Source organism: Acanthochromis polyacanthus, chromosome 6 (genome assembly GCF_021347895.1).
Source record: "Acanthochromis polyacanthus isolate Apoly-LR-REF ecotype Palm Island chromosome 6, KAUST_Apoly_ChrSc, whole genome shotgun sequence".
Taxonomy (NCBI): domain Eukaryota; kingdom Metazoa; phylum Chordata; class Actinopteri; family Pomacentridae; genus Acanthochromis; species Acanthochromis polyacanthus.
The window spans coordinates 5,007,735-5,033,848 of record NC_067118.1 but is presented as its reverse complement, the minus strand read 5'-3'; the positions used below and the strand labels follow the sequence as shown (position 1 = coordinate 5,033,848).

Here is a 26,114-nt window from a genome sequence, read left to right as displayed (position 1 = left end):
TCACTGACATGCTGAAGCTGCTGCTGCTCAGGACATGATGCCTGATACTGATGCACCTGTGCAGGCTAAAAGATGTCACGTTTCAGGAGCAAATAGAAGCAAGAATAAATCCTGTAAAATGCTGCTTTAAACGTTGTTTCCCTAGGGAAAACAAACAGCTGCTAAATGAAGAGTTGCTGCAGTAAATACTGTGAAATTCAGTGTTGGTCATCAGATGCACTACAGAAGTGTTTGGTTGAGTGGAATATTATTTCTGATGGATGAATCCATGTTATGTTGTAGTTTTTTATCTATACTTTACATTTTCTACATAAACAAGGCAGGTGACAGCTTTACTTTAACTGTCTGTATAAAATAGCTGCTGCTTAAGATTTAAAGGTGTGCAGAGTTCATTTAGGTGTTCAATTACTTTCCAGATGTGGAAAACGGACTTCAAACATTTCTACATCTGGATAAGTTTGATTTTTTTTAATTCCAGGACTATGTTTTTCAGTTCCACATACCTGTGACTAAATATGTTGTGCCATTGTACAATTACTGTGATCAGTTGTAATGCACACAAATAAATGTTAAACTGAGTCATAGTGTTGTTGAAATTACACTTACTTTAATCTCTGGTTGTTTCTAATATATTTTTTAAAAGGACAGTTCATTACATATAAAGATTTTCTAATATACTTGTTCTCCTTTGCACTAAAACGTCGGAAAAACTTAGACGTATTGTTACTTCTCGGTAATTATGCTATAAGTTTACTGGTCCGGCCCCTTTGAGATCAAATGAGGGCGTATGCGGCCCCTGGACCAAAATGAGTTGGACACTCCTGCTCCAGAGGATCCAGCTGGAGCCGCAGGTTGCAGTTCTTCGGTCGTCCTGAGTATCTGGAGGCGCTGCAGCTCATTACCGCCAGGACAACTTGTTCCCCCAACGAAGAAGAGCGCTGCTTCCTGCCAGCAGAGATCTTCTATTAGTAAGGTGATGTATCACTGATGAGCAACAACTGCAGAGAGGCGAGACAGCACAACAAGAAGCAAAAGAAACACAAACTGATGCGATGAAATGACCACAAGACTTAAAACCATATATATATATATATATATATATATATATATATATATATATATATATATATATATATATATATAAAGGCGTCACGAGAGGCGTCTACTCTTTATATGTCTATGCTTAAAACGACCACGTAGAGACTTAAAACTAAAACAAACAGACAGAAAAACAACACTAATAGACTTAAATGACGACAAATAAACAATAAACAACTGCAACAAAACACTCAAACTAGCATAAGGACACACAAAGGGACTGAAAGGACCCTAAAGAGACTCAATAAAGCTCCTCTAATGTGTTTTATTTTGTTCTCTGGTCGGTTTCTGTCCCGGTGCTTCGGTCCGTGAATCCGGGGCGGAGTGGTCCTCCTACCGCGGGCCTCTCTGCTCTTTAGCTAACGTGGCCTTAAGCCCCGCGGTGGATGAATGACCGACGCCGCCGCCGTCGCTGCTACTCGTCCCGCTGCTCCGTCTCCATCTCTAAGCCGCTCTGAAGCACCATGTCTGAGGCTGAGCAGGTCCCGGCCTCGGCCCCGGACACCGGCGTCCTGGACGCCCTGAACGGAACCGACTCTAACGGCACTGAGGCGCTGAACGCCACCGCTAAGTTCGTGGCGACTCCGGAGGGCACAGCGCTGGCGTACGGCAGCCTGGTGCTCATGGCCCTGCTTCCCATCTTCTTCGGGGCTCTGCGCTCCGTCAGCTGCTCCAAGTCCAAGGTGAGCTCCAGACCGAGGACCGGCCCGGTTCCGGTTAGCTTGGTTAGCTAGCAGCTAGCCAGCTAGCAGAACCAGTAAACAGATAAAAGGTTTTAAATTAATCTAAAAGTAATGAAAGAATCTTTCAGACAGCTACCGGTAGAGGCCGGTACCACGGAGTTTACCGGTTATTAACGGTATTGTAACGGCTATTTAACGGTATTGTAAAGGCTATTTAACGGTACTTTAACGGATATTTAACGTTTATTTTGAGCCACTAAAGTTCACGTTTCGCTTTCCTGGAGAATCATCTGGGTTCATTTTGCTGAAAAACCCGGAACTCACCTGGACCAGAGTCCAGACCGGAGGAAGAGGGGGTTCTGCTGGGAACAGAGAACCAGGTGTGTGTGTAGTTGTGTATCAGCAGGTTGTGTGTCTGTGTGGTTCTGTCAGTCTAAATACGTTCTACCAGAACCCTGACCCTTCCTTTGTGCGGTTCTTCTCCAGACCAGGATTAGAACCTGAGGAGGTGAATAGAAGGATCAGATATAAACAGCTGATTATGTCCAGCGGTACATTAGAATATATTAAAAAAACATCAGCGGTTCCTCGTCTATCACAGGTCTAGAACCTCCCATGAAGTAGAGACTATATTTATGTTATTATTTATATAATATTATTATTTATGTTTATTTGAAGGCTTTATAAACATCTCCTATTCTCTTATAAACATTTTCTACACTCCTAAACCTACGTTATTAACGGTAAGCATCTTCCTCTGGATTCCTTTCAGAAGTTCTAGAACTTTCATCGAAATAAATTCAGTGTTTTCCGAATAATTCACAAAAACCCAGAGAGCAGCACGATGAGCAGAGATCAGACGTAGAACGGACCAGATGATGAACGCCAATCGGAGCCCAGCGCCGCTCTCTGGGCCAATCGGAGCCCAGCGCCGCTCTCTGGGCCAATCGGAGCCCAGCGCCGCTCTCTGGGCCAATCGGATCCCAGCGCCGCTCTCTGGGCCAATCGGATCCCAGCGCCGCTCTCTGGGCCAATCGGATCCCAGCGCCGCTCTCTGGGCCAATCGGATCCCAGCGCCGCTCTCTGGGCCAATCGGAGCCCAGCGCCGCTCTCTGGGCCAATCATGCGGCATTTCCACCAAGGGAACCGGATGAGAACCATTGGTTCAAGGTGACGGCTGGTGCGGGTCTCGTTCAAGTCTTGTGCCGCCGAAATCCCCGTTTGCTTTTCCACCGGCTATGAGCCGAGTTGCGGCAGCGCCGTTGTGTCACCGTAAAACGTCAGTACGTCAGTGCATGCGTAGCCGTTCCGCGATGGTGGCGCACCGTAAACATGGAGGTGCTGTTCCTGACTTTTCCAGCCTACAATGCGATGCAGAAACAAATACCGTATTTTCACGACCAAAAGGCGCACTGTACCAAAAGGCGCAGTCTCAGTTATGTGTGCCATTACTGTATTTAACACACACAAAAGGCGCACCTGATTATATGGCGAGGGTTTTATATACAATCCACGCCCACACTTCCCCCTTTAACGTTCTCATGGTGTCCTCTACTACGTCGGCCTTACAACAACAACACACACACAAGCATACAAGTGTGTGTATTTAAAAATAGAGCGGGAGCAAAACGGAGTTTGGTATTCACATTTTTTTTTACCGGTAATCGTCATCAATCAAACCCATGGAAGTCCTCATCCTCTGTTTCTGAATTGAACAGCTGCGCTAAACCTCCATCAAACATGCCAGGTTCACTTTCTTCACTGTCAGAGTCACTTTCCGTGCCGTGCGGCGCCTCGGAAATGATGCCGGCTTTTGCGAAAGCTCGAACAACAGTGCCAGCAGACACGTTAGCCCAAGCATTTACAATCCATTGGCAAATTGTGGCGTAACTCGCCCGGCGCTGCCTTCCACTCTTAGTGAAACTGTGGTCTCCATCGGTCATCCATCGCTCCCACGCCGCTCGCAGCCTTACTTTGAACGGCCGGTTCACACCGATGTCCAGCGGTTGGAGTTCCTTTGTCAGGCCTCCCGGAATGACAGCAAGCTCAGAGTTCATTTGCTTCACTTGTTTTTTCACATCGGCTGTGAGATGGGCACGCATAGAGTCACAGATCAACAGCGATGGTGATGCGTGGAAAAAACCACCTGGTTTATGTCCGTCTTACAACAACAACAACACACACAGGACGCACTGCACCATAGGGCGCGCCGCACAATTTGAAGAAAATCTAAGACTTTTATGTGCGCCTTATGGTCGTGAAAATACGGTAGTCTGGCTGTCAGTAGCTACTTATCTTTATCGTAGTCACGGGTAACGGCGATTACGTTTGAGAAGACAGGTAACTGTCAGAGATGTTTTGATTCTTAACAGTGAACGTGTTAGCGTTAGCTTAGCTACTTAGCCTCAAATACGTTTGCATCCATTACATAGCTGTTAAACAAATGCAATAAGCTGATGATAGTATCTATGTTTACCTTTATAGATGGTCTTAAATACGACACAGAGGTCAGCTGTTGTCTGGGAACATCCGTGATCACGCCACTGGTGGGACACAACTGTACTGGATTTCAGCTGAAGGCTGCTGTTCTGTGCAAACTGTCATGAGACATTTTTATTGTGATATACCCTTCACTGCTGTTAGCTTTTGTTTTAATATATTGTTTGAGATGAGGAAATCACTATTGCATGTTTCTACTTAAATGCCCTACTTCCATGATTTAATATCACCATAGCATTAACTTTTACATTTTCCATAAATGTCACCTAAAGTTGAGTAACTTTTTGTGAGCAGTGTATGTAGACATGTAATGTAAGCACACTTCAATAATATATCTGCTGCAGTAGTGCAGTTTATCTAGCTTGGTGTGACATTAAAAAACAACATATGTTGCTGATGTGTTTCAGATTAGGAACTAGGGATGGGAATTTCGACTAATTTCCGAACCGACTAGTCGCTAATTTTATTGGCGACTCGTCGGTTCGGAAAACTTGCAATTTAACCCTTTAAGCGCCAAAGTCGCAATATTGCGACAAGCAACATTGCTGAACATAACAAGCCACAGCTTCAAATATACTGCCTCATGTTCCTCATGTACTGGACATCTGGAACTTCAATCTGAGCATCAGTTGTGGGCGTGTTTTCATTCAAAGTTTTGGAGTTTACAGAGTTTGAAAACCGAGGAGACGAGACTCGCCGTCGGAGCGTATCAGAGCACAAGACGGCACATTTTAGAGTGAGAAAACTCACCGAGAGGTCTGCTCAACACTGACAAAGTACTTTGTCAAGTAATGGCTTACTCATATTCTGAAGAGGAATATTCACCCTCTGATGAAGATGTTCAGTCGTCCAGTGAGACAGAAAGTGCCGCTGCGTCTGTGCGTAACGGCAGCGGGTCGGTGCGCCATGACAGTCCACGAGCAGCACATAGTGGAGCCGATGCTTTGCTTCGGGGGGGCAGGAAGGGACGTGGTGGGTGTAGCTGGAGTGGTCAAAACACCGCTAATGATGAGGGGGATAGCGGGGGTTGAAAAAGAGACAAGCATATGCTACTGGCAGGATCAACCAGGTAGCCCAGACGGGACGAGTGTAGAGCTGAATGGACCGGGCGCCGCAAAGCGTGGCTGTGCCAGGGAGGGGGGGAGGGGGGCACACTAGCGTTTAACCGACTAGTAAAATACTAAACGTTTAATAAATGAGTAGGCGGTTAAACGATTAAACGACTAGTGGCGCACATCCCTAATGGAAATCAGATTGAAAAGCACAACTGATTATCTGTCAAAATGTGTGTACGTAGAAGTGTGCACTGAACACTGAATAAGTCTCTGTAGATTAGAGACAAAACACGCAGCTTTCATCACAAATATATTTGTATTCACCCAATGTGTAAAAGTAAAATATCAGTGTACTTAAATAGCTAAGAAGGAAAATAATTTACAAAAAATATGATTATTTCATACATGGCAATTTTCTGCAGATCCGCGGATCTCCACCGATTTAATTTCAAATTTGAACATTTCTGTGACTCGTCTAAATCCGTTGAGAAAATTTTAGGAGTAGTTAGGCACTTTATTGTGGCCAATGTTAACGAAACTCAAGCAAATAGTTGTGAAATATGCAAAAATATGCGCGATTCACCTGCCGTCTGGCCGTGGAGGGATATTTCCTCTAATCAGACACTGGGACTGCTGTGGGGTTACTGGACTGACAGCCTGTGCTCTGGGAGGGGGAGAAGCTCACAGCAGCACCTGCTGCTGGTTGAAAACAGGAACTGCAGAATGATCCCAGTTTTCCTGTTAGTCTCCAAAACAGCAGAAAAAGTCGCTAGATTTGTGGCTAGTCGCTTTTGACAAAAAAAGTCGCTAGAACGCTTTGGAAAGTCGCTAGATTTAGCGAGAAAGTCGCTAAGTTGACAACACTGGCGCCGCGCTCCGCGCTCCGCATCAGCTCGTGCTTCTAGTGTGTGTGAATGAACTGATGACGTCAGGCCGGGCGTCACATAAAAACTCACAAGTCCATTTATTTTGGTTATAGTTTTCTCATTTTATGCAGAAATTGTGAATCAAGCGGGATCCGCATATTTCTCTTTTTTTCGTTGAAATGTGAGATTCTTGCGGGGGTTATGCGGCCTTTTGGGAAATAATTGACCCCCGCATAATCAGCGGCATTTTGGTGATTAATGCGTAGTTTTAGTTTTGTTTTTAGTTTTGTTCTGAGTAGAACCATCGTCGATCTGGAGACGTTTTAGGTGCTTTCCCACCAGCACCTGCTCTACTCGGTTTAGGTGGTTTTCTATTTCAGTTTAGTACCTCCTCATCGTGGGTGGAGTCATAAAACCCTCTCCGTCCTCCAGCATGATCTCCAATAATCCAGCGGAGGAGTCGAGGTCACTCTTCCTTCTGCTGCTCGCTGGTCGGTGCCATAAATGGCGTTCATTTGGTTAAACCATTTCCAACACTACTATGGTCCTTTGATGGACCGATGGTCACTTTTGAGCTTCTCCAGACACTGCTTCATTGTCCTGCTGTATCCGTGGGCAACCGTCCTTTTAAACTTTCTCCGTCCACCTCCATCTGGATTCTTTGGTCCATCATCAAAGACAGAAAAGTCTCTTCCTTCATCTACAGTACAGGTCTGGTGTGTCATCACTCCCTGTCCAATCAGAGGCCTGCACTCTGTAGACGTCACATTATCGTCTCCAATCAGCTCGCTGGGAACACCGGCCCAGTAGGAACTAAAATAGTAGCTGGTACCAGGAACTACGTCCTGATAGAATACCTCACAAACCCAGCAGAGTGGAGTGAGTAGGTGGAGGTGGAAAAACACCAAAAGTTTTGTTCACTGGTTCTGTTTCCTGTCGACGTCTTTAAACTTCAGTTTCAGTTTACAGCTTCTCAAACATCACTGACTTTATACAAGACACTCAGATCAAATCAGAGGTTCTGATCAGTCCAGAGGTTCTGATCTCTGATGGTCCAGCTCCTCCTCTTCCTTCCTGTCGACCATCTTGTTGGTCGGGTTCCTGTGGGTTTATTTCCTTTTTCCGGTGAGGTTCCTGTACATTTATCTCCTGGTTCTGTTCGGGTCTCTGTGGGTTTATTTCCTGGTTCTGTTTGGGTTTCTGTAGGTTTATTTCCTGGTTCTGTTTGGGTTTCTGTGGGTTTATGTCCTGGTTCCTTTTGGTTTCCTGTGGGTTTATGTCCTGGTTCCTTTTGGTTTCCTGTGGGTTTATGTCCTGGTTCTGGTCTTGGTGGTTTTGGGCCCTGCTTTGCTTCCAGTCTTTATCTGACCCGTCTCTCTCCCTGTCTGTCTGCACATCTGTCTGTCCACCCATCTGTCTGTCTGTAGGAGCTTGGAGAAAACGGTTACGACTCTGGGTTCAGAGTGAGTATCACCGATCAATCCCTGATCAATAACCTGCCCTGTTCTGGATCATATCTACCATATATCCATGTCCCAGTGTGTGTGTAGCTCAGGAACATCTGTGGAAGCTCCTCCCAGATGTTTCCTCTAGACCTGGTTCTGGTTTTAAAGAACCCGATCCAGAACCTCAAACTGACAACTAACCGACAAGAACCGAACAATAAACACCAACAGTCAGGTGTTTCTGCAAGTGTTCTGTAGCCTACAGAGAAGTTAACAAGTCCAATGTCCCGATGTTTATCAGATCCAGGAGAACCAGAGCCTCCCTCCTGGTTCTAACCCTTACCCTACAGTCTGGAGAGTGAACATGGAGATAGAAGGACATCTACAGGATGAGGAGATGGTAGGAGCTTCAGGAGAAACCTGGAGAAGATGTTTCTAGAAATATCTTTTAGAACCTCCAATTGGTTTTTCCTGAAGCTCCTACCATTAATGTTGTAGGAAGCAGTCCTACCTGGTAATGGTAGGAACTTCAGGAGAAACCAACTGTAGCTTCTTAAGGATGTTTCTTGAATGTTTTCCAGAACCTCCAGTTGGGTTTCTCCTGAAGCTCCTACCATCTCCTGTAGACACCTGGACGGATTCAAACTGATCTGGTGTCAGGTTTTACCAGAACTCAGATGTTCCTCCTCCTAAATCTCATGGTTCTATCTGCTGGACTGATGAAGTTCTGAAAAAGTCCATTAAAAAATCTAGAATGATGTTCTCTTCTCCGGTTCCTCCAGAATGCGTCTGATATGCCAGAAACCATCACCAGTCGAGATGCAGCACGGTTCCCCATCATCGCCAGCTGTACTCTGTTTGGACTCTACCTGTTCTTCAAGGTCAGCCTGCTCACGTTCTGTAAGGTTCTGTGGTGGTTTCATCAGGAGAACTTCATGTGTTTGTCGTTCTTCAGGTGTTTTCTCAGGAGTACATCAACCTGCTGCTGTCTGTCTACTTCTTTGTTCTGGGAGTCCTGGCTCTGTCTCACACCATGAGGTACACCTACTCTATGTACTGTACATACTGTAGTACTATCTACTATATATACTGCAATACCGTACAGTACATACTGTAGTACAACTATATATATACTGCAGTACTATCTACTATATATACTGTTGTACTATGTATACGCTACATACTATATACTCTATATTAATAGTTAAACCACTGTTGTAAAATTTGGGGTCATCCAGATAATTCTGTGTTTTCCACTTTTATCCATGTGCTAACATAACTGCACAAGGCTTTTCTTATCATCAATGAGTCTTTCAGCACCATTAGCTAGCACAATGTAGCATTAGAACACAGGAGTGATGGTTGCTGGAAATGTTCCTCTGTACCCCTATGGAGATATTCCATTAAAAATCAGATGTTTACAGCTAGAATAATCATTTATCACATTAACTATATCTACATTGGATTTATCATTCATGTTAGCTTTATTAAAAAAACTGCTTTTATTTCAACAATAAGGACATTTCTGGGTGACCCCAGACATTTGAATGGTAGTGTATACGATACTGTATATGCTGTGCAGTACTGTAGTGTATAATGAACATACTGTATGTACTGTATAATAGTGAGACCGTCTGCTTCGTATGTTTCAGTCCTCTGATGTCCAGAATCTTTCCAGCTTCTTGTCCCAACAAACAGTACCAGCTGCTGTTCACTCAGGGCTCTGGAGAGTCCAAAGAAGGTGAGTCCTGAGAAAACTGAATAAAACCATTTGAGTCAGTATCTGGATTTTACCTTCAAACTTTTGGTCTCTGCAGAAATCGTCAACTATGAGTTTGACACCAAGAACCTGGTGTGTCTGGTGATCAGCAGCGTGGTGGGGGTCTGGTACCTGCTGAAGAAGGTCAGTTAGCCACCACTGAGGTAATCCTAACACAGCTAACCAGACTAGGTAGCTAACTAACCTGTCTGTGTGGTTTCAGCACTGGATCGCCAACAACCTGTTCGGTCTGGCCTTCGCCCTGAACGGAGTGGAGCTGCTGCACCTCAACAACGTCAGTACCGGCTGCATCCTGCTGGGGGGGCTGTTCGTCTACGACGTCTTCTGGGTGAGTTTAACGCTGACGTCATTTTACCCACTGTGTATCATGTTGTTTGTTGGAGGTCATTATCCTCCACATTAGTCTTTGTCATGGTGCCTGTTGCTGCTAAACTCATCCAGGTCCTGGAGGTCGTAGAAGCTTCAGTAGAAACCAGCTGGACTTCTCTGGAACATGTTTCTAGAAGCGTCTTCCAGAGAAGTCCGACTGGTTCCTCCTGAAGCTCCTACGACTAAAAGGTGGTGTAGGAAGAATGTTCTCACATTAGCTCTGGTTGGAGGTCATTAGGCTCCTCAGAGGTCTTTGTCATGGTGCCTGTTGCTGCTAAACTCATTCAGGTCCTGGAGATGTTTAGATGTTTACCAGATGAGGTAGAAATGTGGACCTCACAGCTGGTTCCATAAACGTTTACCTGTTTCTATCTCTGTCTGCAGGTGTTTGGGACCAATGTCATGGTAACGGTTGCCAAATCATTTGAAGCGCCAATCAAATGTGAGTATGATCCGCCTGCTCCGATACCTCTGTCTGTAGAGCAGTAGGAACCAATCAGAGAGCAGCTACACATTAATACACAGCAGCAGGAACCAATCAGGGAGCAGCTACACATTATTACACAGCAGCAGGAACCAATCAGAGAGCAGCTACACATTATTACACAGCAGCAGGAACCAATCAGAGAGCAGCTACACATTATTACACAGCAGCAGGAACCAATCAGAGAGCAACTACACATTATTACACAGCAGCAGGAACCAATCAGAGAGCAGCTACACATTATTACACAGCAGCAGGAACCAATCAGAGAGCAGCTACACATTATTACACAGCAGCAGGAACCAATCAGAGAGCAGCTACACATTATTACACAGCAGAAGGAACTTTATTCTGGATGTTTTGTCTGTAGTTGTGTTGTGTATCTTTGTAGTCATGTTGTGCATCTGCAGTCAAGACAAAATTATTTAACAAAAGCTACCAGGGTCAGTATCATTATCCCCCTTAAGAACCAACGTTTTTAGTGAGCCAAACCAGTAACCACTGGTGTGCAGTCATGTGCTTTAACTTTGTAATGCTCACAGCTTTAATCAATCAATCAATCAATCAATCGCCAGCTATCACTAGAGAAAGCATCATACCAAAAACAAAAGAAATCAATTTAGACTTGACAAAAAGAATCAAAGCAGGAGAAGGGTCAACAAAGTTCTCTCAGCGTTTCCAGGCATCTAGAAGTGGAGTGACAAGTCTCATCAAGACATTCAAAGAGAGATCTCAAATGTTCTGGAAAGAAAACTTAAGAGAAATTCTGCAAGAACCACCAAAAAACTGGTTAATGACGTAGAGAATCCAGGAGTTGTAGCATCAATGAAGACAGAAATGGACTGAACCCTCCACTTCTGCAGAACAAAAACCTTCAAACCAGACTGAAGTCTGCTGAGGACAACCTGGAGAAAGATTATGAAGACTGAAAGTGTGTCCTTCAGATGAGACCAAACTGGAGACATTGCTTCTGTTTGGAGAAAGAAGGGAAGAACTCCTTCCTCACAGTTGAACACGGTGGTGGCAGTATCATGCTGTTGGATGCTTCAGTGCTTCTGGAACTGAGAATCTAGTTAAGGCTGAAGGAATCATGAAGAAAGAAGGATATATGAAGATTTAGAAAGAAAATCTCCAGCAGTCAGCTGCTACACTGGGTTTGCGTTGTCGTTTTGTCTTCCAACACAACAACACCACAAAACATCTGTCACTCCTGGTGAAGATCTACCTCCAGAAGACCAAAGTGAACGTGACTGACTGACCTGCACAGAGCCCTAATTTGAATTCCATTGAAAATCTGTGAGGTCAGCTGAAGACCAGGGTCCATGCCAGAAGAACATCAGATCTGGAGGATTCTGAGAGGTTTACCAAAGAAGAACAGGCTGGGATTCCTCAGGAGATGTCAGAGACTCGTTATAAACTACAACAAATGACTGGAAGCTGTTATCCAGCAAAAAGGAAACACAACTGACTGTTAGCATCAGATGGCTAATAATGTTGACCCTGGTAGTTTTTGGTTTTTGTTAAATAATTTAATTTCTGTGTGCAAAGTAAAATAATGTAAACATCCAAAAATAAAACTTGGATATTTGGAAAAACTATCTTTTTAGTCATGTTGTTTATCTTTGAGGCTGCACAGTGCAGTAGTGGTTAGCACTTTTGCCTTGCAGCAAGAAGATCCCCGGTTCAAATCCCGGTCTGGGCCTGGGATCTTTCTGCATGGAGTTTGCATGTTCTCCCTGTGCATGCGTGGGTTTTCTCCGGGTACTCCGGCTTCCTCCCACAGTCCAAAAACATGCTGAGGTTAATTGGTTACTCTAAATTGTCCGTAGGTGTGAATGTGTGTCTGTATATGTAGCCCTGTGACAGACTGGTGACCTGTCCAGGGTGTCCCCTGCCTTCACCCGAGTCAGCTGGGATAGACTCCAGCACCCCCCACGACCCTTGTGAGGATAAAGTGGTGTATAGAGAATTGATGGATGTTTATCTTTGTAGTCATGCTGTGTGTCTTTGTAGTCTTGTTGTGTATCTTTGTAGTCATGTTGTGTATCTTTGTGTCCTCAGTGGTGTTTCCTCAGGACTTGTTGGAGAAAGGTCTTGAAGCCAGTAACTTCGCCATGTTGGGACTCGGAGACATCGTTATTCCAGGAATCTTCATCGCTCTCCTGCTGCGCTTTGACGTCAGGTGATTCTCCTTCTTCATCTTCTCCTCCTTCTGATCCATCTTTCTGCTCTCAGATGTATTTTATTGTTCTATCTCTGGTTCTTTTGCAGCCTAAAGAAGAACAGCAGGACGTACTTCTACTCCAGTTTTCTGGCCTACATCTTTGGCCTGGGCCTCACCATCTTCGTCATGCACACCTTCAAACATGCACAGGTAACAGGACTCATCTGTTCTGGTGGACCTCTGAGACAGAACCTGGTTCGTAAACGTGTCCACCATCGGCTTAAATAAGTCCTGCTAATCAAATTATAACTTAAATAACTAAAATAACTAGGTTCTACTTTATTTAGGAGGTTCTCAGATGTTTTATGTTCCAGGATCAAACTGAAGGAACTAAAATATGTCCACCATCTTGGAACATGGAGGCCATTTGAATGTTTGTGTCTCTGAAGCTGAATGGCTGATAGGGTTAGCCCTACAGATAACCCTAGAGTTATCTATGGATAGCCCTATAGTCATTTACAGATGGCCCTATAGTCATTTACAGATGGCCCTATAGTTGCCTACAGATGGCCCTATAGTTGCCTACAGATGGCCCTATAGTTGCCTACAGATGGCCCTATAGTTGCCTACAGATGGCCCTATGGTCATTTCCAGATGGCCCTATGGTCATTTCCAGATGGCCCTATAGTCATTTCCAGATGGCCCTATGGTCATTTCCAGATGGCCCTATAGTCATTTCCAGATGGCCCTATGGTCATTTCCAGATGGCCCTATGGTCATTTCCAGATGGCCCTATAGTCATTTCCAGATGGCCCTATGGTCATTTCCAGATGGCCCTATGGTCATTTCCAGATGGCCCTATAGTCATTTCCAGATGGCCCTATAGTCATTTCCAGATGGCCCTATAGTTGCCTACAGATGGCCCTATGGTCATTTCCAGATGGCCCTATGGTCATTTCCAGATGGCCCTATAGTCATTTCCAGATGGCCCTATAGTCATTTCCAGATGGCCCTATAGTCATTTCCAGATGGCCCTATGGTCATTTCCAGATGGCCCTATGGTCATTTCCAGATGGCCCTATAGTCATTTCCAGATGGCCCTATAGTTGCCTACAGATGGCCCGCCAGCCGCCTCCAGGTGGCCCACCAGCCGCCTACAGATCGCCCTATAGTTTTCTGCTGGTCTGAATCAGTTTAAATCCATGAAACTCCAGTGCTGTGATGGAACACCGAGAACCTAAAGTCAAACTACATGAGTAAAATGACAGAACATATGATTCTTAACATTAGAACATCCAACCATTAGAACATAGAACCCTAACAGACTGGATGAAGATGAGCTGGTTTAACAGGATCAAACTGGTTAAAATAATTTATATGTTTATTTAATCAAACAGTCTTTGTGTCGGTTTCGTCTGTAGAACTGGAACCTTACCGTCTGAATGTTGGTTCTCTTGCTGTTTCTAATCTTCTGGATGACAGAAGCCAGTAATGATCAGGATCAATCTGAAACATTGGTGACAATACGTTGACGGGTTCTGTCTGTCTGTCTGCAGCCGGCTCTGCTCTACCTGGTTCCGGCCTGCGTCGGGTTCCCCGTCATCGTAGCTCTGTTCAAAGGAGAACTCACTGAGATGTTCAGGTGAGTCACCATGGCAACCACACACCTGCTGGTCACATGATGTGGGCGGAGCCTGGAGGTGTTGTAGGAATAAATACAAATAAATCTGTTCTCAGCTAGAACTAGAACATTTACTGTTTTAGCAGCAGAATAAAGAACCTGTTTTCTATTAAGTTTATTTCTGACTTGGGTTTAGCAGAATAAAGAACCAGAAACTTCCATCTGCAGCTTCAACCTGAAAGATTTCTTAGTTCAGAACCAAACTGGACTGTCTTTAGATCTAATAAAATAATAAAGAACTGAAAGGTTGTGAGCAGTCATGAAGCACCAGAACTTTGATGTTCTCTTTGGTTAACGCAGACAAAGGAGGAACATCTAGTAGGTTCTCAGAGCAAAGAACCAACTGATGAGCAGCTGCAGGCTTTAGACACCATAAGGAACTAGGAGGATTCTAACACAGATCTGGTTCTCCACACTGTTCCTCAGGTTCTCTGGAGAACAGGCCTCAGTTCTTCTGTGGTTCTGAATGGGATGTCACTGACTGTGGTTTGGGTTTCTGATTGAACAGAACCTACTGGGTCAGAAACCTGGTGGAACCCAGTACATGTTGGTGCAGACCTGAGTTCACCTCCTGACAGCTTCAGGACATTCTTACCTGGTTTGAACCTGGTTTCAGACTGGTGTCATGACTGGTTTCATGATCGGTTTTGTAGCAGCTTGGAGGCTGAGTTCTGTGGATTCAGTCTCTCATAATGTTTCTTCATGTGATCCAGACCAACTGTGATGTTCTGATCAGGGCTCCATCTGGTTCTGATCAGGGCTCCATCTGGTTCTGATCAGGGCTCCATCTGGTTCTGATCAGGGTTCAGTCTTTGTTCTTTCAGACTCTGAATGTTTGAACTTGTGGTTCTACTCAGACGTCTCATGGATCTAAATCTGAACATTTACTGAGATCAGAACCTCGTCTGTTCTGTGGATCAAAGAACCTCTTTGTTCCACCCTTCTCCTGAATCTCCTTTATGACCTTCCCCTCCTCCGTCACCTCAACCCTCCATCTTCCTTCTGGTTGCCCTCCACCTTCAGTCCATCTTTCCTACACCTTCAGTTAATCTTTCCTCCATCACAGCTTTAGATTCTGTACAAACTGAACTTCAGAGTTTAAGATGAAAACTTACTTCTTTCTTTCTGTTTTTCTTCCTGTTCTCATCCATCCATCCTTTCTCCATCCATCCATCCTTTCTCCATCCATCCATCCATCCATCCATCCTTTCTCATTCATCTATCCATCCATCCTTTCTCCATTCATCTATCCATCCATCCTTTCTCATCCATCTATCCATCCATCCATCCTTTCTCCATCCATCATCCATCCTTTCTCCATCCATCATCCATCCTTTCTCCATCTATCATCCATCCTTTGTCCATCCATCATCCATCCATCCATCCTTTCTCCATCTGTCTATCCATCCATCCTTTCTCTATCCATCCATCCTTTCTCTATCCATCCATCCTTTCTCTAACCATCCATCCTTTCTCCACCCATCCATCCATCATCCATCCATCATCCATCCATCATCCATCCATCATCCATCCATCATCCATCCATCATCCTTTCTCCATCCATCCATCCTTTCTCATCCATCCTTTCTCCATCCATCCTTTCTCCATCCATCCTTTCTCCATCCTTTCTCCATCCATCATCCATCCTTTCTCTGTCCATCCATCCTTTGTCCATCAATCATCCATCCATCCATCCTTTCTCCATCCATCATCCATCCTTTCTCTATCCATCATCCTTTCTCTATCATCCATCCTTTCTCCATCCATCATCCTTTCTCATCCATCCACCATCCATCATCCTTTCTCATCCATTCATCATCCTTTCTTCATCCATTCATCATCCTTTCTTCATCCATTCATCATCCTTTCTTCATCCATTCATCATCCTTTCTTCATCCATTCATCATCCTTTCTCTGTCCATCCATCATCCTTTCTCCATCATCTATTCATCATCAATCATCCATCCTCCTTTCTCCATCCCTCCATCTATCCATCCCTCCATTCTTCATCCATCAGTTATGAATCTTCAGATGAGGTCCTTCCTGGTTCTCCCAGACTCACTTCCTTTCCCACCGTCAGCGGTTCTCCTGCCAGCCTGGCGAGCTCTATGGATGCCGTCTCCATGGCGACAGGCTCCTCCCCTCGCCATCGTCGAGTACAGCCCACCTCCATATAGAAGCCCTGCCCCATTCTGTCTTTACTGCCCCCCTGTCTCACCTGGGCAGGTAAATGCCCAGAACGTCAGTCTGTAGGAATTCAACCAATCAGAGCAGCTGGTTTAGTTTCTCTGCAGAGCTCCAGACTAACTTTTTTCCTAGGAGCACAGTGCCCCCTAACTTAAAAGTTTAGGAGCGCAAGCAGAAAATTTAGGGGCGCACACCAAAATCGACTTGCAAAGTAAATATTCACATTCCTCTCATTTTCATTGTCTTGCTGATAAATACTTGCACAATAAATGCAGAAACTATGTTTTCAATTCACATTTCGCTGTGCAGCACTTGACACAACATAACAAGAAAAGCACTCAGAGAGCAGTACTCCACCAAGGCTGCTCAGTTGATGTATAATTTCCGACGGATGAAATCTGTAATAAAAATGACCTTGTGCTGAGTACAGGCATGTGTTATGCACGTGCACGTTATGTATTTATACCAAATCACGTGTAAATTACTCTTATAAAGGTCTGTTGATCAGTTCATCAATTTTGGAAAGCCTTTGCTTTGCTAGTGTTAAAATGACCGTTCCCTTCAGGCTTTTATTTTGAAGGCGTATTTTTAATGCTGTGGGCTTTTATTTTGTAACCATTCCAGCGGCACAGGAAGTGCTTCTCTAAGAAGATGTTTCTTGACATGACAAAGACGCTGCTGAAAAGTCCGAAAATTCAGGTAAAGATCAAAGAAAATGGTTCCAGGCTTTTGCTGTCTAGCAAAGGATGAGTCTAAACTTAGAAGCAGCTGGAATGGAGACAAGAAAGGAGTGAAGGACAGAAAGGTGAATTTGTGTTCAAAATAAGGCTGAACGTAAATAAATGTTTTGTGAAACATCAGGAGCTTCACCGTCTTTCGTCCCCCGCTCTCACACACATTGGCCAGCCTTCTTCTTCTTTGGTGTTCGTCTCCTTTCTTCTTCTTTTGGAGTTCATGTCGGTTAAACCAGCTCATTTGCGCATTACTGTCTACTGGGCTGAAGTGTGGAGCAGGAGTTTGTCAGAAACAGAAAATATTCAATAATAATTTTAAACTAGAAAAGCACTCAGAGAGTGCAGACCTCCACCAAGGATAGAGAGGAAAACAGGAAACCCATGCAGTAAAGGATCATGAGCTGGAATCAAACCTGCATCTCTGACACAGTTCTGTTTATGAATCACCTTCTTAACCAGTTGAGCTATCTGGACACCTTGTTCCAATTTGTTGGACGACATACTAACCTATGATGTTTTTGTCATATTTTGGACCACATACTAAAACATACTAAAAAATTAAAAGTGATCCAGAATCCTTTCCAGATTGCCACCAAAATTAAATCAGCTCTTCCTCTTACCATAGTCTACATCCCCTCAAAATTTCATGTGAATCTGCCCAGGCGTTTTTGAGTTATCTTGCTAACAGACAGACAGACACACCAACGCCGGGTGTCACATAACCTCCTTGGCGGAGGTAAAAATCAGCAAATTTACTGGTCGCACATGCGCAAGTCGATGAAAAATTTACTCACACTTGCTCCAATTTTGGTTGCAAAACGCGACCATTTAGTCGCAGTCTGGAGCCCTGCTTTATTTATAGTTCAGGGTCGGGTCTGAATAGTTTCAGATGTTTTGTTTACTTCAGTCGGTAAACTTGTGTTTTCTGTTTTAAAGGTTTTAATTCTCAGTATTTACCCCATAAATAAACCTCCATATTTAACTTTAGTTGAGTTTAACAGAGACTGTAGATGAACGTGTTGAAGCTGCAGATTAAATAAAGTCTGGATGAGTTCAGATGTTCAGTTAAATCCACATAAAGTTTCACAAAGTAACTCTGGTTTCATGTTTTTAATCATTCCACAGATTTCTGCTTCAGGAATCACAAACCTTATTTTCTCTCTGGTTTTATTGTGAAGGAGACGATCTGAACTTACTTCCTCTTCCTGCAGGTACGAGGAGGCTTCACCTGAGGAGGCGGCGTCTAAAGATGAGTCATCAGAATCAGAGAAAAAGGACCAATAGGATCCACCACTGCCCCCCCCTGCCCCCCTCCATCCTCCATCACTTTCATCCAAGCAGCTGCCGCCACATTTCACTGAAGCCCCGCCCCCTCCGCCTGTCCAGCTTCCTGTCTGGGGCCCCGGGGCTCGTGTTGCCAACGCGTTTGTGTCTGATCGCCGTGTGAACGGTCGCTAGTGTCCACGGCAATGCTGCTGCCTGCCAGCGTCCGGAGGTTGGGCGTCCGCTCGCATCATCACATCACGTGCTCGCAGCTCGCCGCTCGCCGCTTCTGATTGGCCAGAGACTGTCTGCAGGAGCGACAGTGAAGCGGCGCCGCTCACGTTTGATTTCCTGCTTCATCTTTAGGAGAACCTGAAATTGTTCTTCTCTGCTTCTGCTGCTTCACGTCTGCGTCCTTCCTGCAAGCGGCCACAGCGTCAACACAGAAACCGTCACATCTAAAGCTGACCCCAGAGAAACAACAGACCTCAGACACTTGGTTCCTCCTGAACGTAAACCTCTGAAGACATGTTTTTACTGAACAGCTGCTCACTAACAGGACTATTTCCAGTGGCGGATGAATCCACATTCAGAGCCGTAGTGATTCTGAGGTTCAGTAAAAATAAAAACCTTAAAAACAAATGGCTCCTTAAAGCAGCCAAAGATGAAAATACAATGTTTGTTTAGTTTAAAACCATTCCAGAAAGTTCATAAATTAAAGTCAAAGTTTGTGAAACTGACAGAAAAAAGGTCAAAAAATTTGATTCATAGTGAACAATAAAAACTAGTTTATCAGGAATCCGTTAAAAATCCGGAACAGTCAAAGTGTTGGTCCTAAAAACGGATGGTCAGTGTTGAGAATAAAATCAGATTTCATCCAGTTTGAAACTGATTCTCCTGTTTCTGATCCGCTGCAGCGTTTCATCCACAGACTGTTTCTGTGTTTTCATGAAGCATCGTTTGTTTAAACTTAAATCCATGGATGGAGACGCTTTGATTCATTTCACGCTTCTAAAACCGGTTCCAGTCTTGAAGTTGTGGCCGATGAGGAGGTGACTGAACGCTTCGCTGAGTCCTCTCATTCTCACACCTGATTGGTCGATGGGCTGCGAAGGGAGGAGCCCTACAGCTTCCTCTTCCAATCGGCTGTGAGAATGAGCCCAGGAGGCGGAACATTGGAGGGTTTTCACAGAAGCGTCCTCAGACCTGAATTCTCATCGTATCAGTAACTTTCATCTCTGCAGGAACATCTGAGCAGCTTCGATCCATTTAGGACGAATTTTCCCGTTTTAAAAAAAAATAATAATAAAGTTTGGTCGTCAGATGAGACAACAAATCTGAAAAGTGGCCAAACTTCCAGGTAAAAGTCAGAGTTTTGGTGATGAAGTCGGTTCAGTATCTACAGACTAAACTAGAGAAACTAAGAGCTGCTGCTGGAGGCTACAGTTCCAGGATGCAGCGGGAGTTATTCCAGCCTCCTTTAGTAACCTGATCAACGCTGTTAGTAAACCTGACAGCTTCTGCCTTTTAAGGTCGCCTTATTTCAGTGATTTGGAGAATTTAGTTTGCAGAGAAGACCCAGATGTTTGAGATGTTTCAGATCTGAGGACGCCTGAGGAGCCTCCAGCCTCGTAAATATTCTCTGTTGTTGATGTGGACGCTTTATTAAGAGATGCACAGTTTTGTATTTTGATGTAAAATAAAACGGTTCCTGTTCAACAGCTCCTCCTCATTTTAAATTTGATGTATCTGAAACGTTTTTCTGTTTCTCTTCTTCTCTGGTTGTATTTGTGCAGGACGTCGTTTCACGGCTCCAACTGTATCTTATTTTATTTGCAATAAACTTTTTGGTGTTTTGATCACCGTATAGAGAAGCAAAACTCCGAGTGCCCTGATTTCATTCCTGCTGTTCGTCAAACTTCTTCATGCTTTTTAAAACTCTCATACTGGAGGGCAACTAAATAAAATGTGGCGTTTTGTGTTTACTTAATCTGCTTATTTTATGACATACAGCTTCAAATATGATCTAAAATGTTTGTCAGTGAAAACCAAAGTCTATCGATGTCCTCTAAAATATCAGATTATCAGGTTTCCTGTCAGACTTCAGACAGCTCCTGGGCTTTTACTCTGAAAAAGAGACATTTATCGCCTCATAAAACAGTAAGTGATGTTTTAATACCAGCTGAAGGAACAACTTTGTACTCTTTGTTTACTCGTAGTTCTATTATTTAGTGTTGGTCGGTTTATTGTTTAGAGGCTTTCGAGCAGATCTCAGCTTCGTTCGGACTTCTGACGCTCTTATTGTGAAAACCGTGACCCGACAGCAGTGTCAGGTTTCCGGTGTAGACGGAGCCGCAGCAGAGCCGCTTCTTTCAGCCGGTTGGGTTCGAGCCTCCTGGTCTGAGGATGGGGGAGGCCGACGTGACGCTGAGCCAGGCCGAGGAGAAGCCTCCGGACTCGGGTCTGGGCTCCGGGGAGGACTCGGTGGTCTGGAGCCACGAGGTGGAGGTTTGTCTGTTCCACGCGATGATTGGACACAAACCCGTCGGTAAGAGTTAGCATGTTAGCTGCTAATGCTAGCACGTTAGAGCCTAACGGTAGCAGCTTAGCTCCGGTTACCGGGCACCAGACAGGAGGCTGCCGTTCTCCGCTTGTTTTTAACCGCTAAAAGTTTAAAAGTAACCTTCAGAACCCGCAGATAAAAACAGGATGCGGGTTCTGGCGGAAATCCACCGTTAGAACCATAGCTGGGATGCTAACAGGGAACTAATAGTGGAATGAAACTTTATGAAGTTCTAAGTTCTTTATTTTAGAACAAGATGAATTCCGTGATGTTTTCATAAAAACGTTCAAATCAGAACTAAATATAATGTGAAGTTAATGAAACGTGAATCAGATTTATAAAACTGAACTTTATTAAAATGTTAGTATAGAAGATGTAGTACTGATTGTAGTACTTGTACTGCTAGTATAGAGGATGTAGTACTGATTGTAGTACTTGTACTGCTAGTATAGAGGATGTAGTACTGATTGTAGTACTTGTACTGCTAGTATAGAGGATGTAGTACTGATTGTAGTACTTGTACTGCTAGTATAGAGGATGTAGTACTGATTGTAGTACTTGTACTGCTAGTATAGAGGATGTAGTACTGATTGTAGTACTTGTACTGCTAGTATAGAGGATGTAGTACTGATTGTAGTACTTGTACTGTGTTCCAGGAGTGAACCGTCACTTCCACATGATCTGCATCAGAGATAAGTTCAGTCAGAACATCGGGAGACAAGTTTCATCTTCTGTCATCTGGGATCATCTGGGAACCATGTATGACATGCAGGCCCTGGTACGACACGCTACACACTACCACACTGGGAGTGTAACGGTACACAGAAGTCATGCTTAAGTTGTCAGTTAAGGTGAAAAATAATTTTTAAAAAACCCTGCTGATATCAGAGCTGGTCTGACTTTCTGCTGAAATGTGGATGAGAATGAACTTCATAACGGGCTCTATCACCTAAAATAGGAAATATATTTTAATGTAAATGCTTTAAAAAAACACCACCATTTAGTTAGGCTCTTGTTCACCAGCATAAATATGCTAGTAGGCTAAAAAAATACACAATCTAATCATTTATCTGTAGCAAAGAGCAGTAATGTAAAGTTACTGTAAGCTGACCTTCATCAGAAGTTTAAAACCTCAGTTCTGAACAACGGAGTATGGCCGTAGATCTGCTGCTATGAAAACACCATGGACTTGGTTATTGCTTTAGCCCGTTCTGACATGCTAGGCAGGGTTTGATGAAATGATGCTGGGAGCATCGTTTGTACAGTTCTCTGTTTTTTCCTAGCAGTGGGGATAGCTACACTTGGATGGAGCTTCTTCTAATGTGTGTCTCAGTTTGACGTGTTGCTGGATGCAGAGCTGAGGACCGCTTCAGTGTCGGCATACGGCTTTCATCTTGTCCACTTGTTCTTCTACTTTTTCTTCACTGGGAAACCGAAGTGATCACAAACGGGTGATTTTAATGACGCCGGAGCGTCTTCCAGCTCTAGCTTCTTCTCGTTGTTGCTAGCATTAGCCATGAAGCTCCAGCAGGAGAATAACGATCCGTCACATCCTGTGGTTCCCTGGAAACTCCTGCTTGTTTTTAGTTCCGAAATACTGCGCTACTGTGAGCCGGAGAAGGTCCACCGCACACTACGAAGTTTTAGGTTTCACAATTAAAACAATTCTGTACATTCTTAATAGTCTTAAAATTTTTGGTGCACCTCTGTACCAAACTGAACGGTTCGGTACGAAGACGTGTCCCGTTACACTCCTGCTACACACCATAAACATATACACATATGTCTATGTGATCCCCCTCCTGCCCCCAGACGAAAATATTCGGAGCTCGTCCCGTCGTGTTCGGCTCATCTCGGCTCATCCATTCCTGTTTCTTACCACCACCTGAATGGCCGGGTTGCTGCAGACTCTGACGTCACGCTTCACTTCGTTGCATAAACACAAGATGCTGAAGACCTCCGCTGTTTGAGAATTCTTCAGTTTAACTGAAGACAAAACGAAGGCAAAATTTGGACCCGGGAAACCAGACGAATGGATCTGAATATTCAGGCCGTCTCCTCCACATCCTCCCGTTGTCGGACATTACGGGGCAGAACGAATATTCGGATATTTGTCTTTAATAGGGCCTGAATATTCGGAGGCCAGAAACCACTATTTGGCCAGCCCGAGTGTCCACTAGATGTGACTTTCCCGCACAGCAACGCACCTCATCTGAAAATCACACAGACGGCTAGCAGACCACAGCATGGTCACTGACCGAGCTTTTGGTTTGACGGTCTGGCAGATGAGTCTGATAAACACAGCGGATCGGCAGCAAACACTTCAGGGAAAAGTATTTCTGAAAGCATCTGAAGAGAGAAATAATCTGCAGCAGCTGAATCTGTCCTGGTTTTATTTCACTGATGGTTAGTTTAGGTGTTTGAGGACAGTTTCATGATGTGTGGAATCTCTGCATGCTGGAGTCCAGTCTGCTTTATGTAAATGAGCTGCAGGTAAACACCCCACATGTGGCATTCTGGGCCGGTCGTTTCCAGCTGTGATCTGCTGTGTTTGTCAGACTCGTCTGCTGGACTGTCGAGCTCAAACTTTGGTCATGTGACCATGTTGTGGTCTGCTAGTCACCGCCCACCATCCGTGTGATTTTCAGATGCGGTATGTTGCCGTGTGTAAAAATCACATCTAGTGGACATTCGGCTTCACACTGCATGTTGTTTATGTTGTTTATTTTGTTGTTTGTCTGATTGTTATTTATCGAGTTGTTTCCCTTCTTATTTGTGTTGTTTGTCTTGTTGTTTACCTTATTTTTTGTTGCTGTTTACCTTGTTATTTATGTTGTTGTTTACCTTGTTATTTATGTTTATCTTGTTATTTATGTTGTTTACCTTGTTGTTGTTGTTTGTGTTGCAGCACGAGTCAGAGATCCTTCCATTTCCAAACTCAGAGAAAAGCTTCAGTCTTCCAGACGACATCATCCAGGACGTGAAAGAAGGTTCTACTGTTTTTACCTCCATTCTACCATCAGTGATCCGTTAATAGAAATCTGTTCAGTTACTGTAGAACAACCACCAGGGTTCTCCTGCTGCAGTCAACCTTCATGTTGGTCTCCATCAGTCTGAACCTTCTTGTTCATAAACTGGTTCCTCAGAGATCATGAGTCTACAGAACTTCTCTAGTTCTCAGCTGGATGGAGGTCTGGACTCCAGAACTTCCTCCTTGTTGTCTTCAAACATCTCTGAGGATCTTTGTCTGCTTCTACTCATCGTCTGGATGGAAAACTGATCTTCTCCAAGCCTTCCAGGACCTGATGCTGTGGAACTTCATGATGCTGCCTCCACCGTGCTTCACACCATGATGCTGCCTCCACCGTGCTTCTCAGTGGGGATGGTGTCTTTGTGATGATGTTCAGTGTTTGGTGTCCATCAAACATATCATCTAGTCTGATGGACATAAAGCTCCATCCTGGTCTCCTCAGACCAAAGAACCTTCTTCCAGGTGTCTTCAGAGTCTCCACATGTCTTCTGGTGAACTCTAGTCCACATTTAATTGGAACTTTTTCCATCAGAGTCTTTCTCTTTGTCTCCATGAAGCTTTGACTGGTGAAGAACAGACAGCAGTTGTTGGATGAACAGTCTGAAGCTGGAACTCCTTCAGAGGAGTCATAGAGTCTTGGTGGCCTCCCTCTCTAGTCTCTGAGGACGTCCTGCTCTAGTCACATCTATTCATGTTCCGTCTTCCTTCCATTTCTTAATGATGGATTTAACTGGACTCAGAGATCTTCAGGAACTTTAAATGTTCTCGTGTCGTCCTGACTGATGCTTTTCAACAATCTTTTCTCAGAGGTTCTTCAGTCTTCATGGTGGACGTTAACTTGAACATTTACCTCCTTTACATTTTATATTCATATAAAGAATCATCTTAGTGTCTTCTCTGAGTGAAGTTCTGTGTTCTGTGTGTTCTGAATAAAATCTGTGGTTCACCTATCCGCTAATGTTTGTGTTTCCAGGTAAGCTGGGCTCAGAGGAGGAGACCAAAGAGGAGTTCAGGATGGAGAGAGAACCTCCAGCTACACATGAAGAAGGTCAGTCTGCCTGCTAGCTTAGCTGATAGCCGTTAGCTTAGCATTAGCCACTGATTGGTGCTTCTGGTTCAGTTTCTGCAGGTTGTTTTTCTGTTAAACTGACGTTAAAGACATGTTGCTCCAGATAGCATTAGCCTAGCATAGCATCTGAATCTGCAGGTTTCCATCTGCTGATTCTGTTTCGGGTCTTCAGGCAGCAACTCGTCGGTGAAAACGTCTGAACGAAGCAGCAGCAGCCGAGAGAAGGAGAGAGAAAGAGACAAGGAGAAGACCAGCAGCGATGGAGGAAAGGAGGCGGAGAAACGGAAGAGGAGCAGAGCGACAGACAAGCTGCTCACCTCCTCCAACCCTGCTAGTCCAGGAGGAGCCAAGAGGAGGCGCACCTGAGGGGAGGGGTCAGGAGGAGGAGCCAGGAGGGGGAGGACCCGGGAGGGGAGGGGCCAGGAGGGGGAGGGGCCAGGAATAGTCGGAGGAACACCTGAGGTGGAGGAGTCAGGAGCTGGTGATGCCGGTTTAAGTCTCCGCCCCTCCAGCAGCAGAGGATTGTGGGTTTTGTAGTTTCAGCTGCTGAAATGTTTAAATAATGTTAAGCAGGAAGTCAGTTTTATTTTTATTTTCAGAATAAAAGCTGCTTCCTCCTGGTGTGTCTGTAAATAAAGTCATTTTCTGTTGGTTTCTGTTAGAGAAGCATTTATTGGTCAGCTGACAGATGAAAGGTTTTTGACGTTCTCATCATCGACTGTTGAACAAACTGCAATAAATCCGGTTCTCCTGTCTGTAAAGTGGAGGTTCTGGGACAAGAAACCTTCATTTATCTCTGATGTTCTACAAACTTTGTTCTCTAATTTTTATATTTGCTCAGTAGCAGTTTAGTGGTTCTGATTATGAAATGTTCTTTTTTATCCACATTTAATTTATTGATGGAGTTCTGTTTGTGTGAATAAAGGTGAAGATCAGCGATGTTCTCCTGGCATCCTTCTGGTCCACAACATCTGCACATGAAGTTTAGAAAAGTCACAAACATGAAGATGTCAGGAAAGCACACTTTACTTTTAATGATGTTGGATGTTTAGCTGCAGCTCATCCATCCATCCATCCATCCATCCATCCATTCTCTATCCACCGCTTTATCCTCACTAGGGTCATGGGGGGTGCTGGAGTCTA

The 26,114-nt window shown here is 44.4% G+C and overlaps 2 protein-coding genes and 1 long non-coding RNA gene across 6 annotated transcripts; 2 read left to right on the top strand and 1 right to left on the bottom strand.

Annotated features, from left to right (window-relative positions):
- Nucleotides 1-585: 585 nt before the first annotated feature.
- LOC127534426 (uncharacterized) lies at nucleotides 586-2,236 on the bottom strand. The gene is made up of 2 exons (XR_007942601.1): nucleotides 2,106-2,236; nucleotides 586-945 (listed from the first exon to the last, which is right to left on the bottom strand). It is a non-coding gene; the product is annotated as an uncharacterized LOC127534426 (long non-coding RNA).
- On the top strand, nucleotides 1,442-20,188 carry hm13 (histocompatibility (minor) 13). 4 transcript variants are annotated; one of them, XM_051949562.1, is made up of 13 exons: nucleotides 1,442-1,781; nucleotides 7,629-7,664; nucleotides 8,429-8,527; nucleotides 8,602-8,684; nucleotides 9,299-9,387; nucleotides 9,464-9,549; nucleotides 9,629-9,754; nucleotides 10,180-10,237; nucleotides 12,341-12,461; nucleotides 12,551-12,653; nucleotides 14,000-14,085; nucleotides 16,142-16,350; nucleotides 18,257-20,188. In XM_051949562.1, exons 1-12 carry the CDS (start codon nucleotides 1,563-1,565, stop codon nucleotides 16,299-16,301), a joined length of 1,266 nt encoding a protein of 421 aa, XP_051805522.1. In that variant the 5' UTR covers nucleotides 1,442-1,562; the 3' UTR covers nucleotides 16,302-16,350; nucleotides 18,257-20,188. The 4 variants fall into 4 exon arrangements, with proteins under 4 accessions (XP_051805522.1, XP_051805523.1, XP_051805524.1 ...); XM_051949563.1 differs by lacking the exon at nucleotides 7,629-7,664; XM_051949564.1 differs by lacking the exon at nucleotides 16,142-16,350 and having other exon boundaries at nucleotides 1,443-1,781.
- A 445-nt stretch (nucleotides 20,189-20,633) lies between these two features.
- On the top strand, nucleotides 20,634-25,908 carry mrgbp (MRG/MORF4L binding protein). The gene is made up of 5 exons (XM_022213157.2): nucleotides 20,634-20,856; nucleotides 21,528-21,649; nucleotides 23,780-23,861; nucleotides 24,876-24,950; nucleotides 25,144-25,908. The coding sequence occupies exons 1-5, from the start codon at nucleotides 20,715-20,717 to the stop codon at nucleotides 25,335-25,337; spliced, it is 615 nt and encodes a 204-aa protein (XP_022068849.1). The 5' UTR covers nucleotides 20,634-20,714; the 3' UTR covers nucleotides 25,338-25,908.
- Nucleotides 25,909-26,114: the final 206 nt, after the last annotated feature.

What these genes read in the sequence shown, in the direction of transcription:
- hm13 (XM_051949562.1), top strand. Translation starts at nt 1,563, where the DNA reads ATGTCTGAGGCTGAGCAGGTCCCGGCCTCGGCCCCGGACACCGGCGTC. An exon ending in GTTACGACTCTGGGTTCAGA is followed by an intron (nt 7,665 to 8,428) that starts GTGAGTATCACC and finishes CGGTTCCTCCAG; the next exon opens with AATGCGTCTGATATGCCAGA. An exon ending in CTGCTGCGCTTTGACGTCAG is followed by an intron (nt 12,462 to 12,550) that starts GTGATTCTCCTT and finishes GTTCTTTTGCAG; the next exon opens with CCTAAAGAAGAACAGCAGGA.
- mrgbp (XM_022213157.2), top strand. Translation starts at nt 20,715, where the DNA reads ATGGGGGAGGCCGACGTGACGCTGAGCCAGGCCGAGGAGAAGCCTCCG. An exon ending in GATTGGACACAAACCCGTCG is followed by an intron (nt 20,857 to 21,527) that starts GTAAGAGTTAGC and finishes ACTGTGTTCCAG; the next exon opens with GAGTGAACCGTCACTTCCAC. An exon ending in CATCCAGGACGTGAAAGAAG is followed by an intron (nt 23,862 to 24,875) that starts GTTCTACTGTTT and finishes TTGTGTTTCCAG; the next exon opens with GTAAGCTGGGCTCAGAGGAG.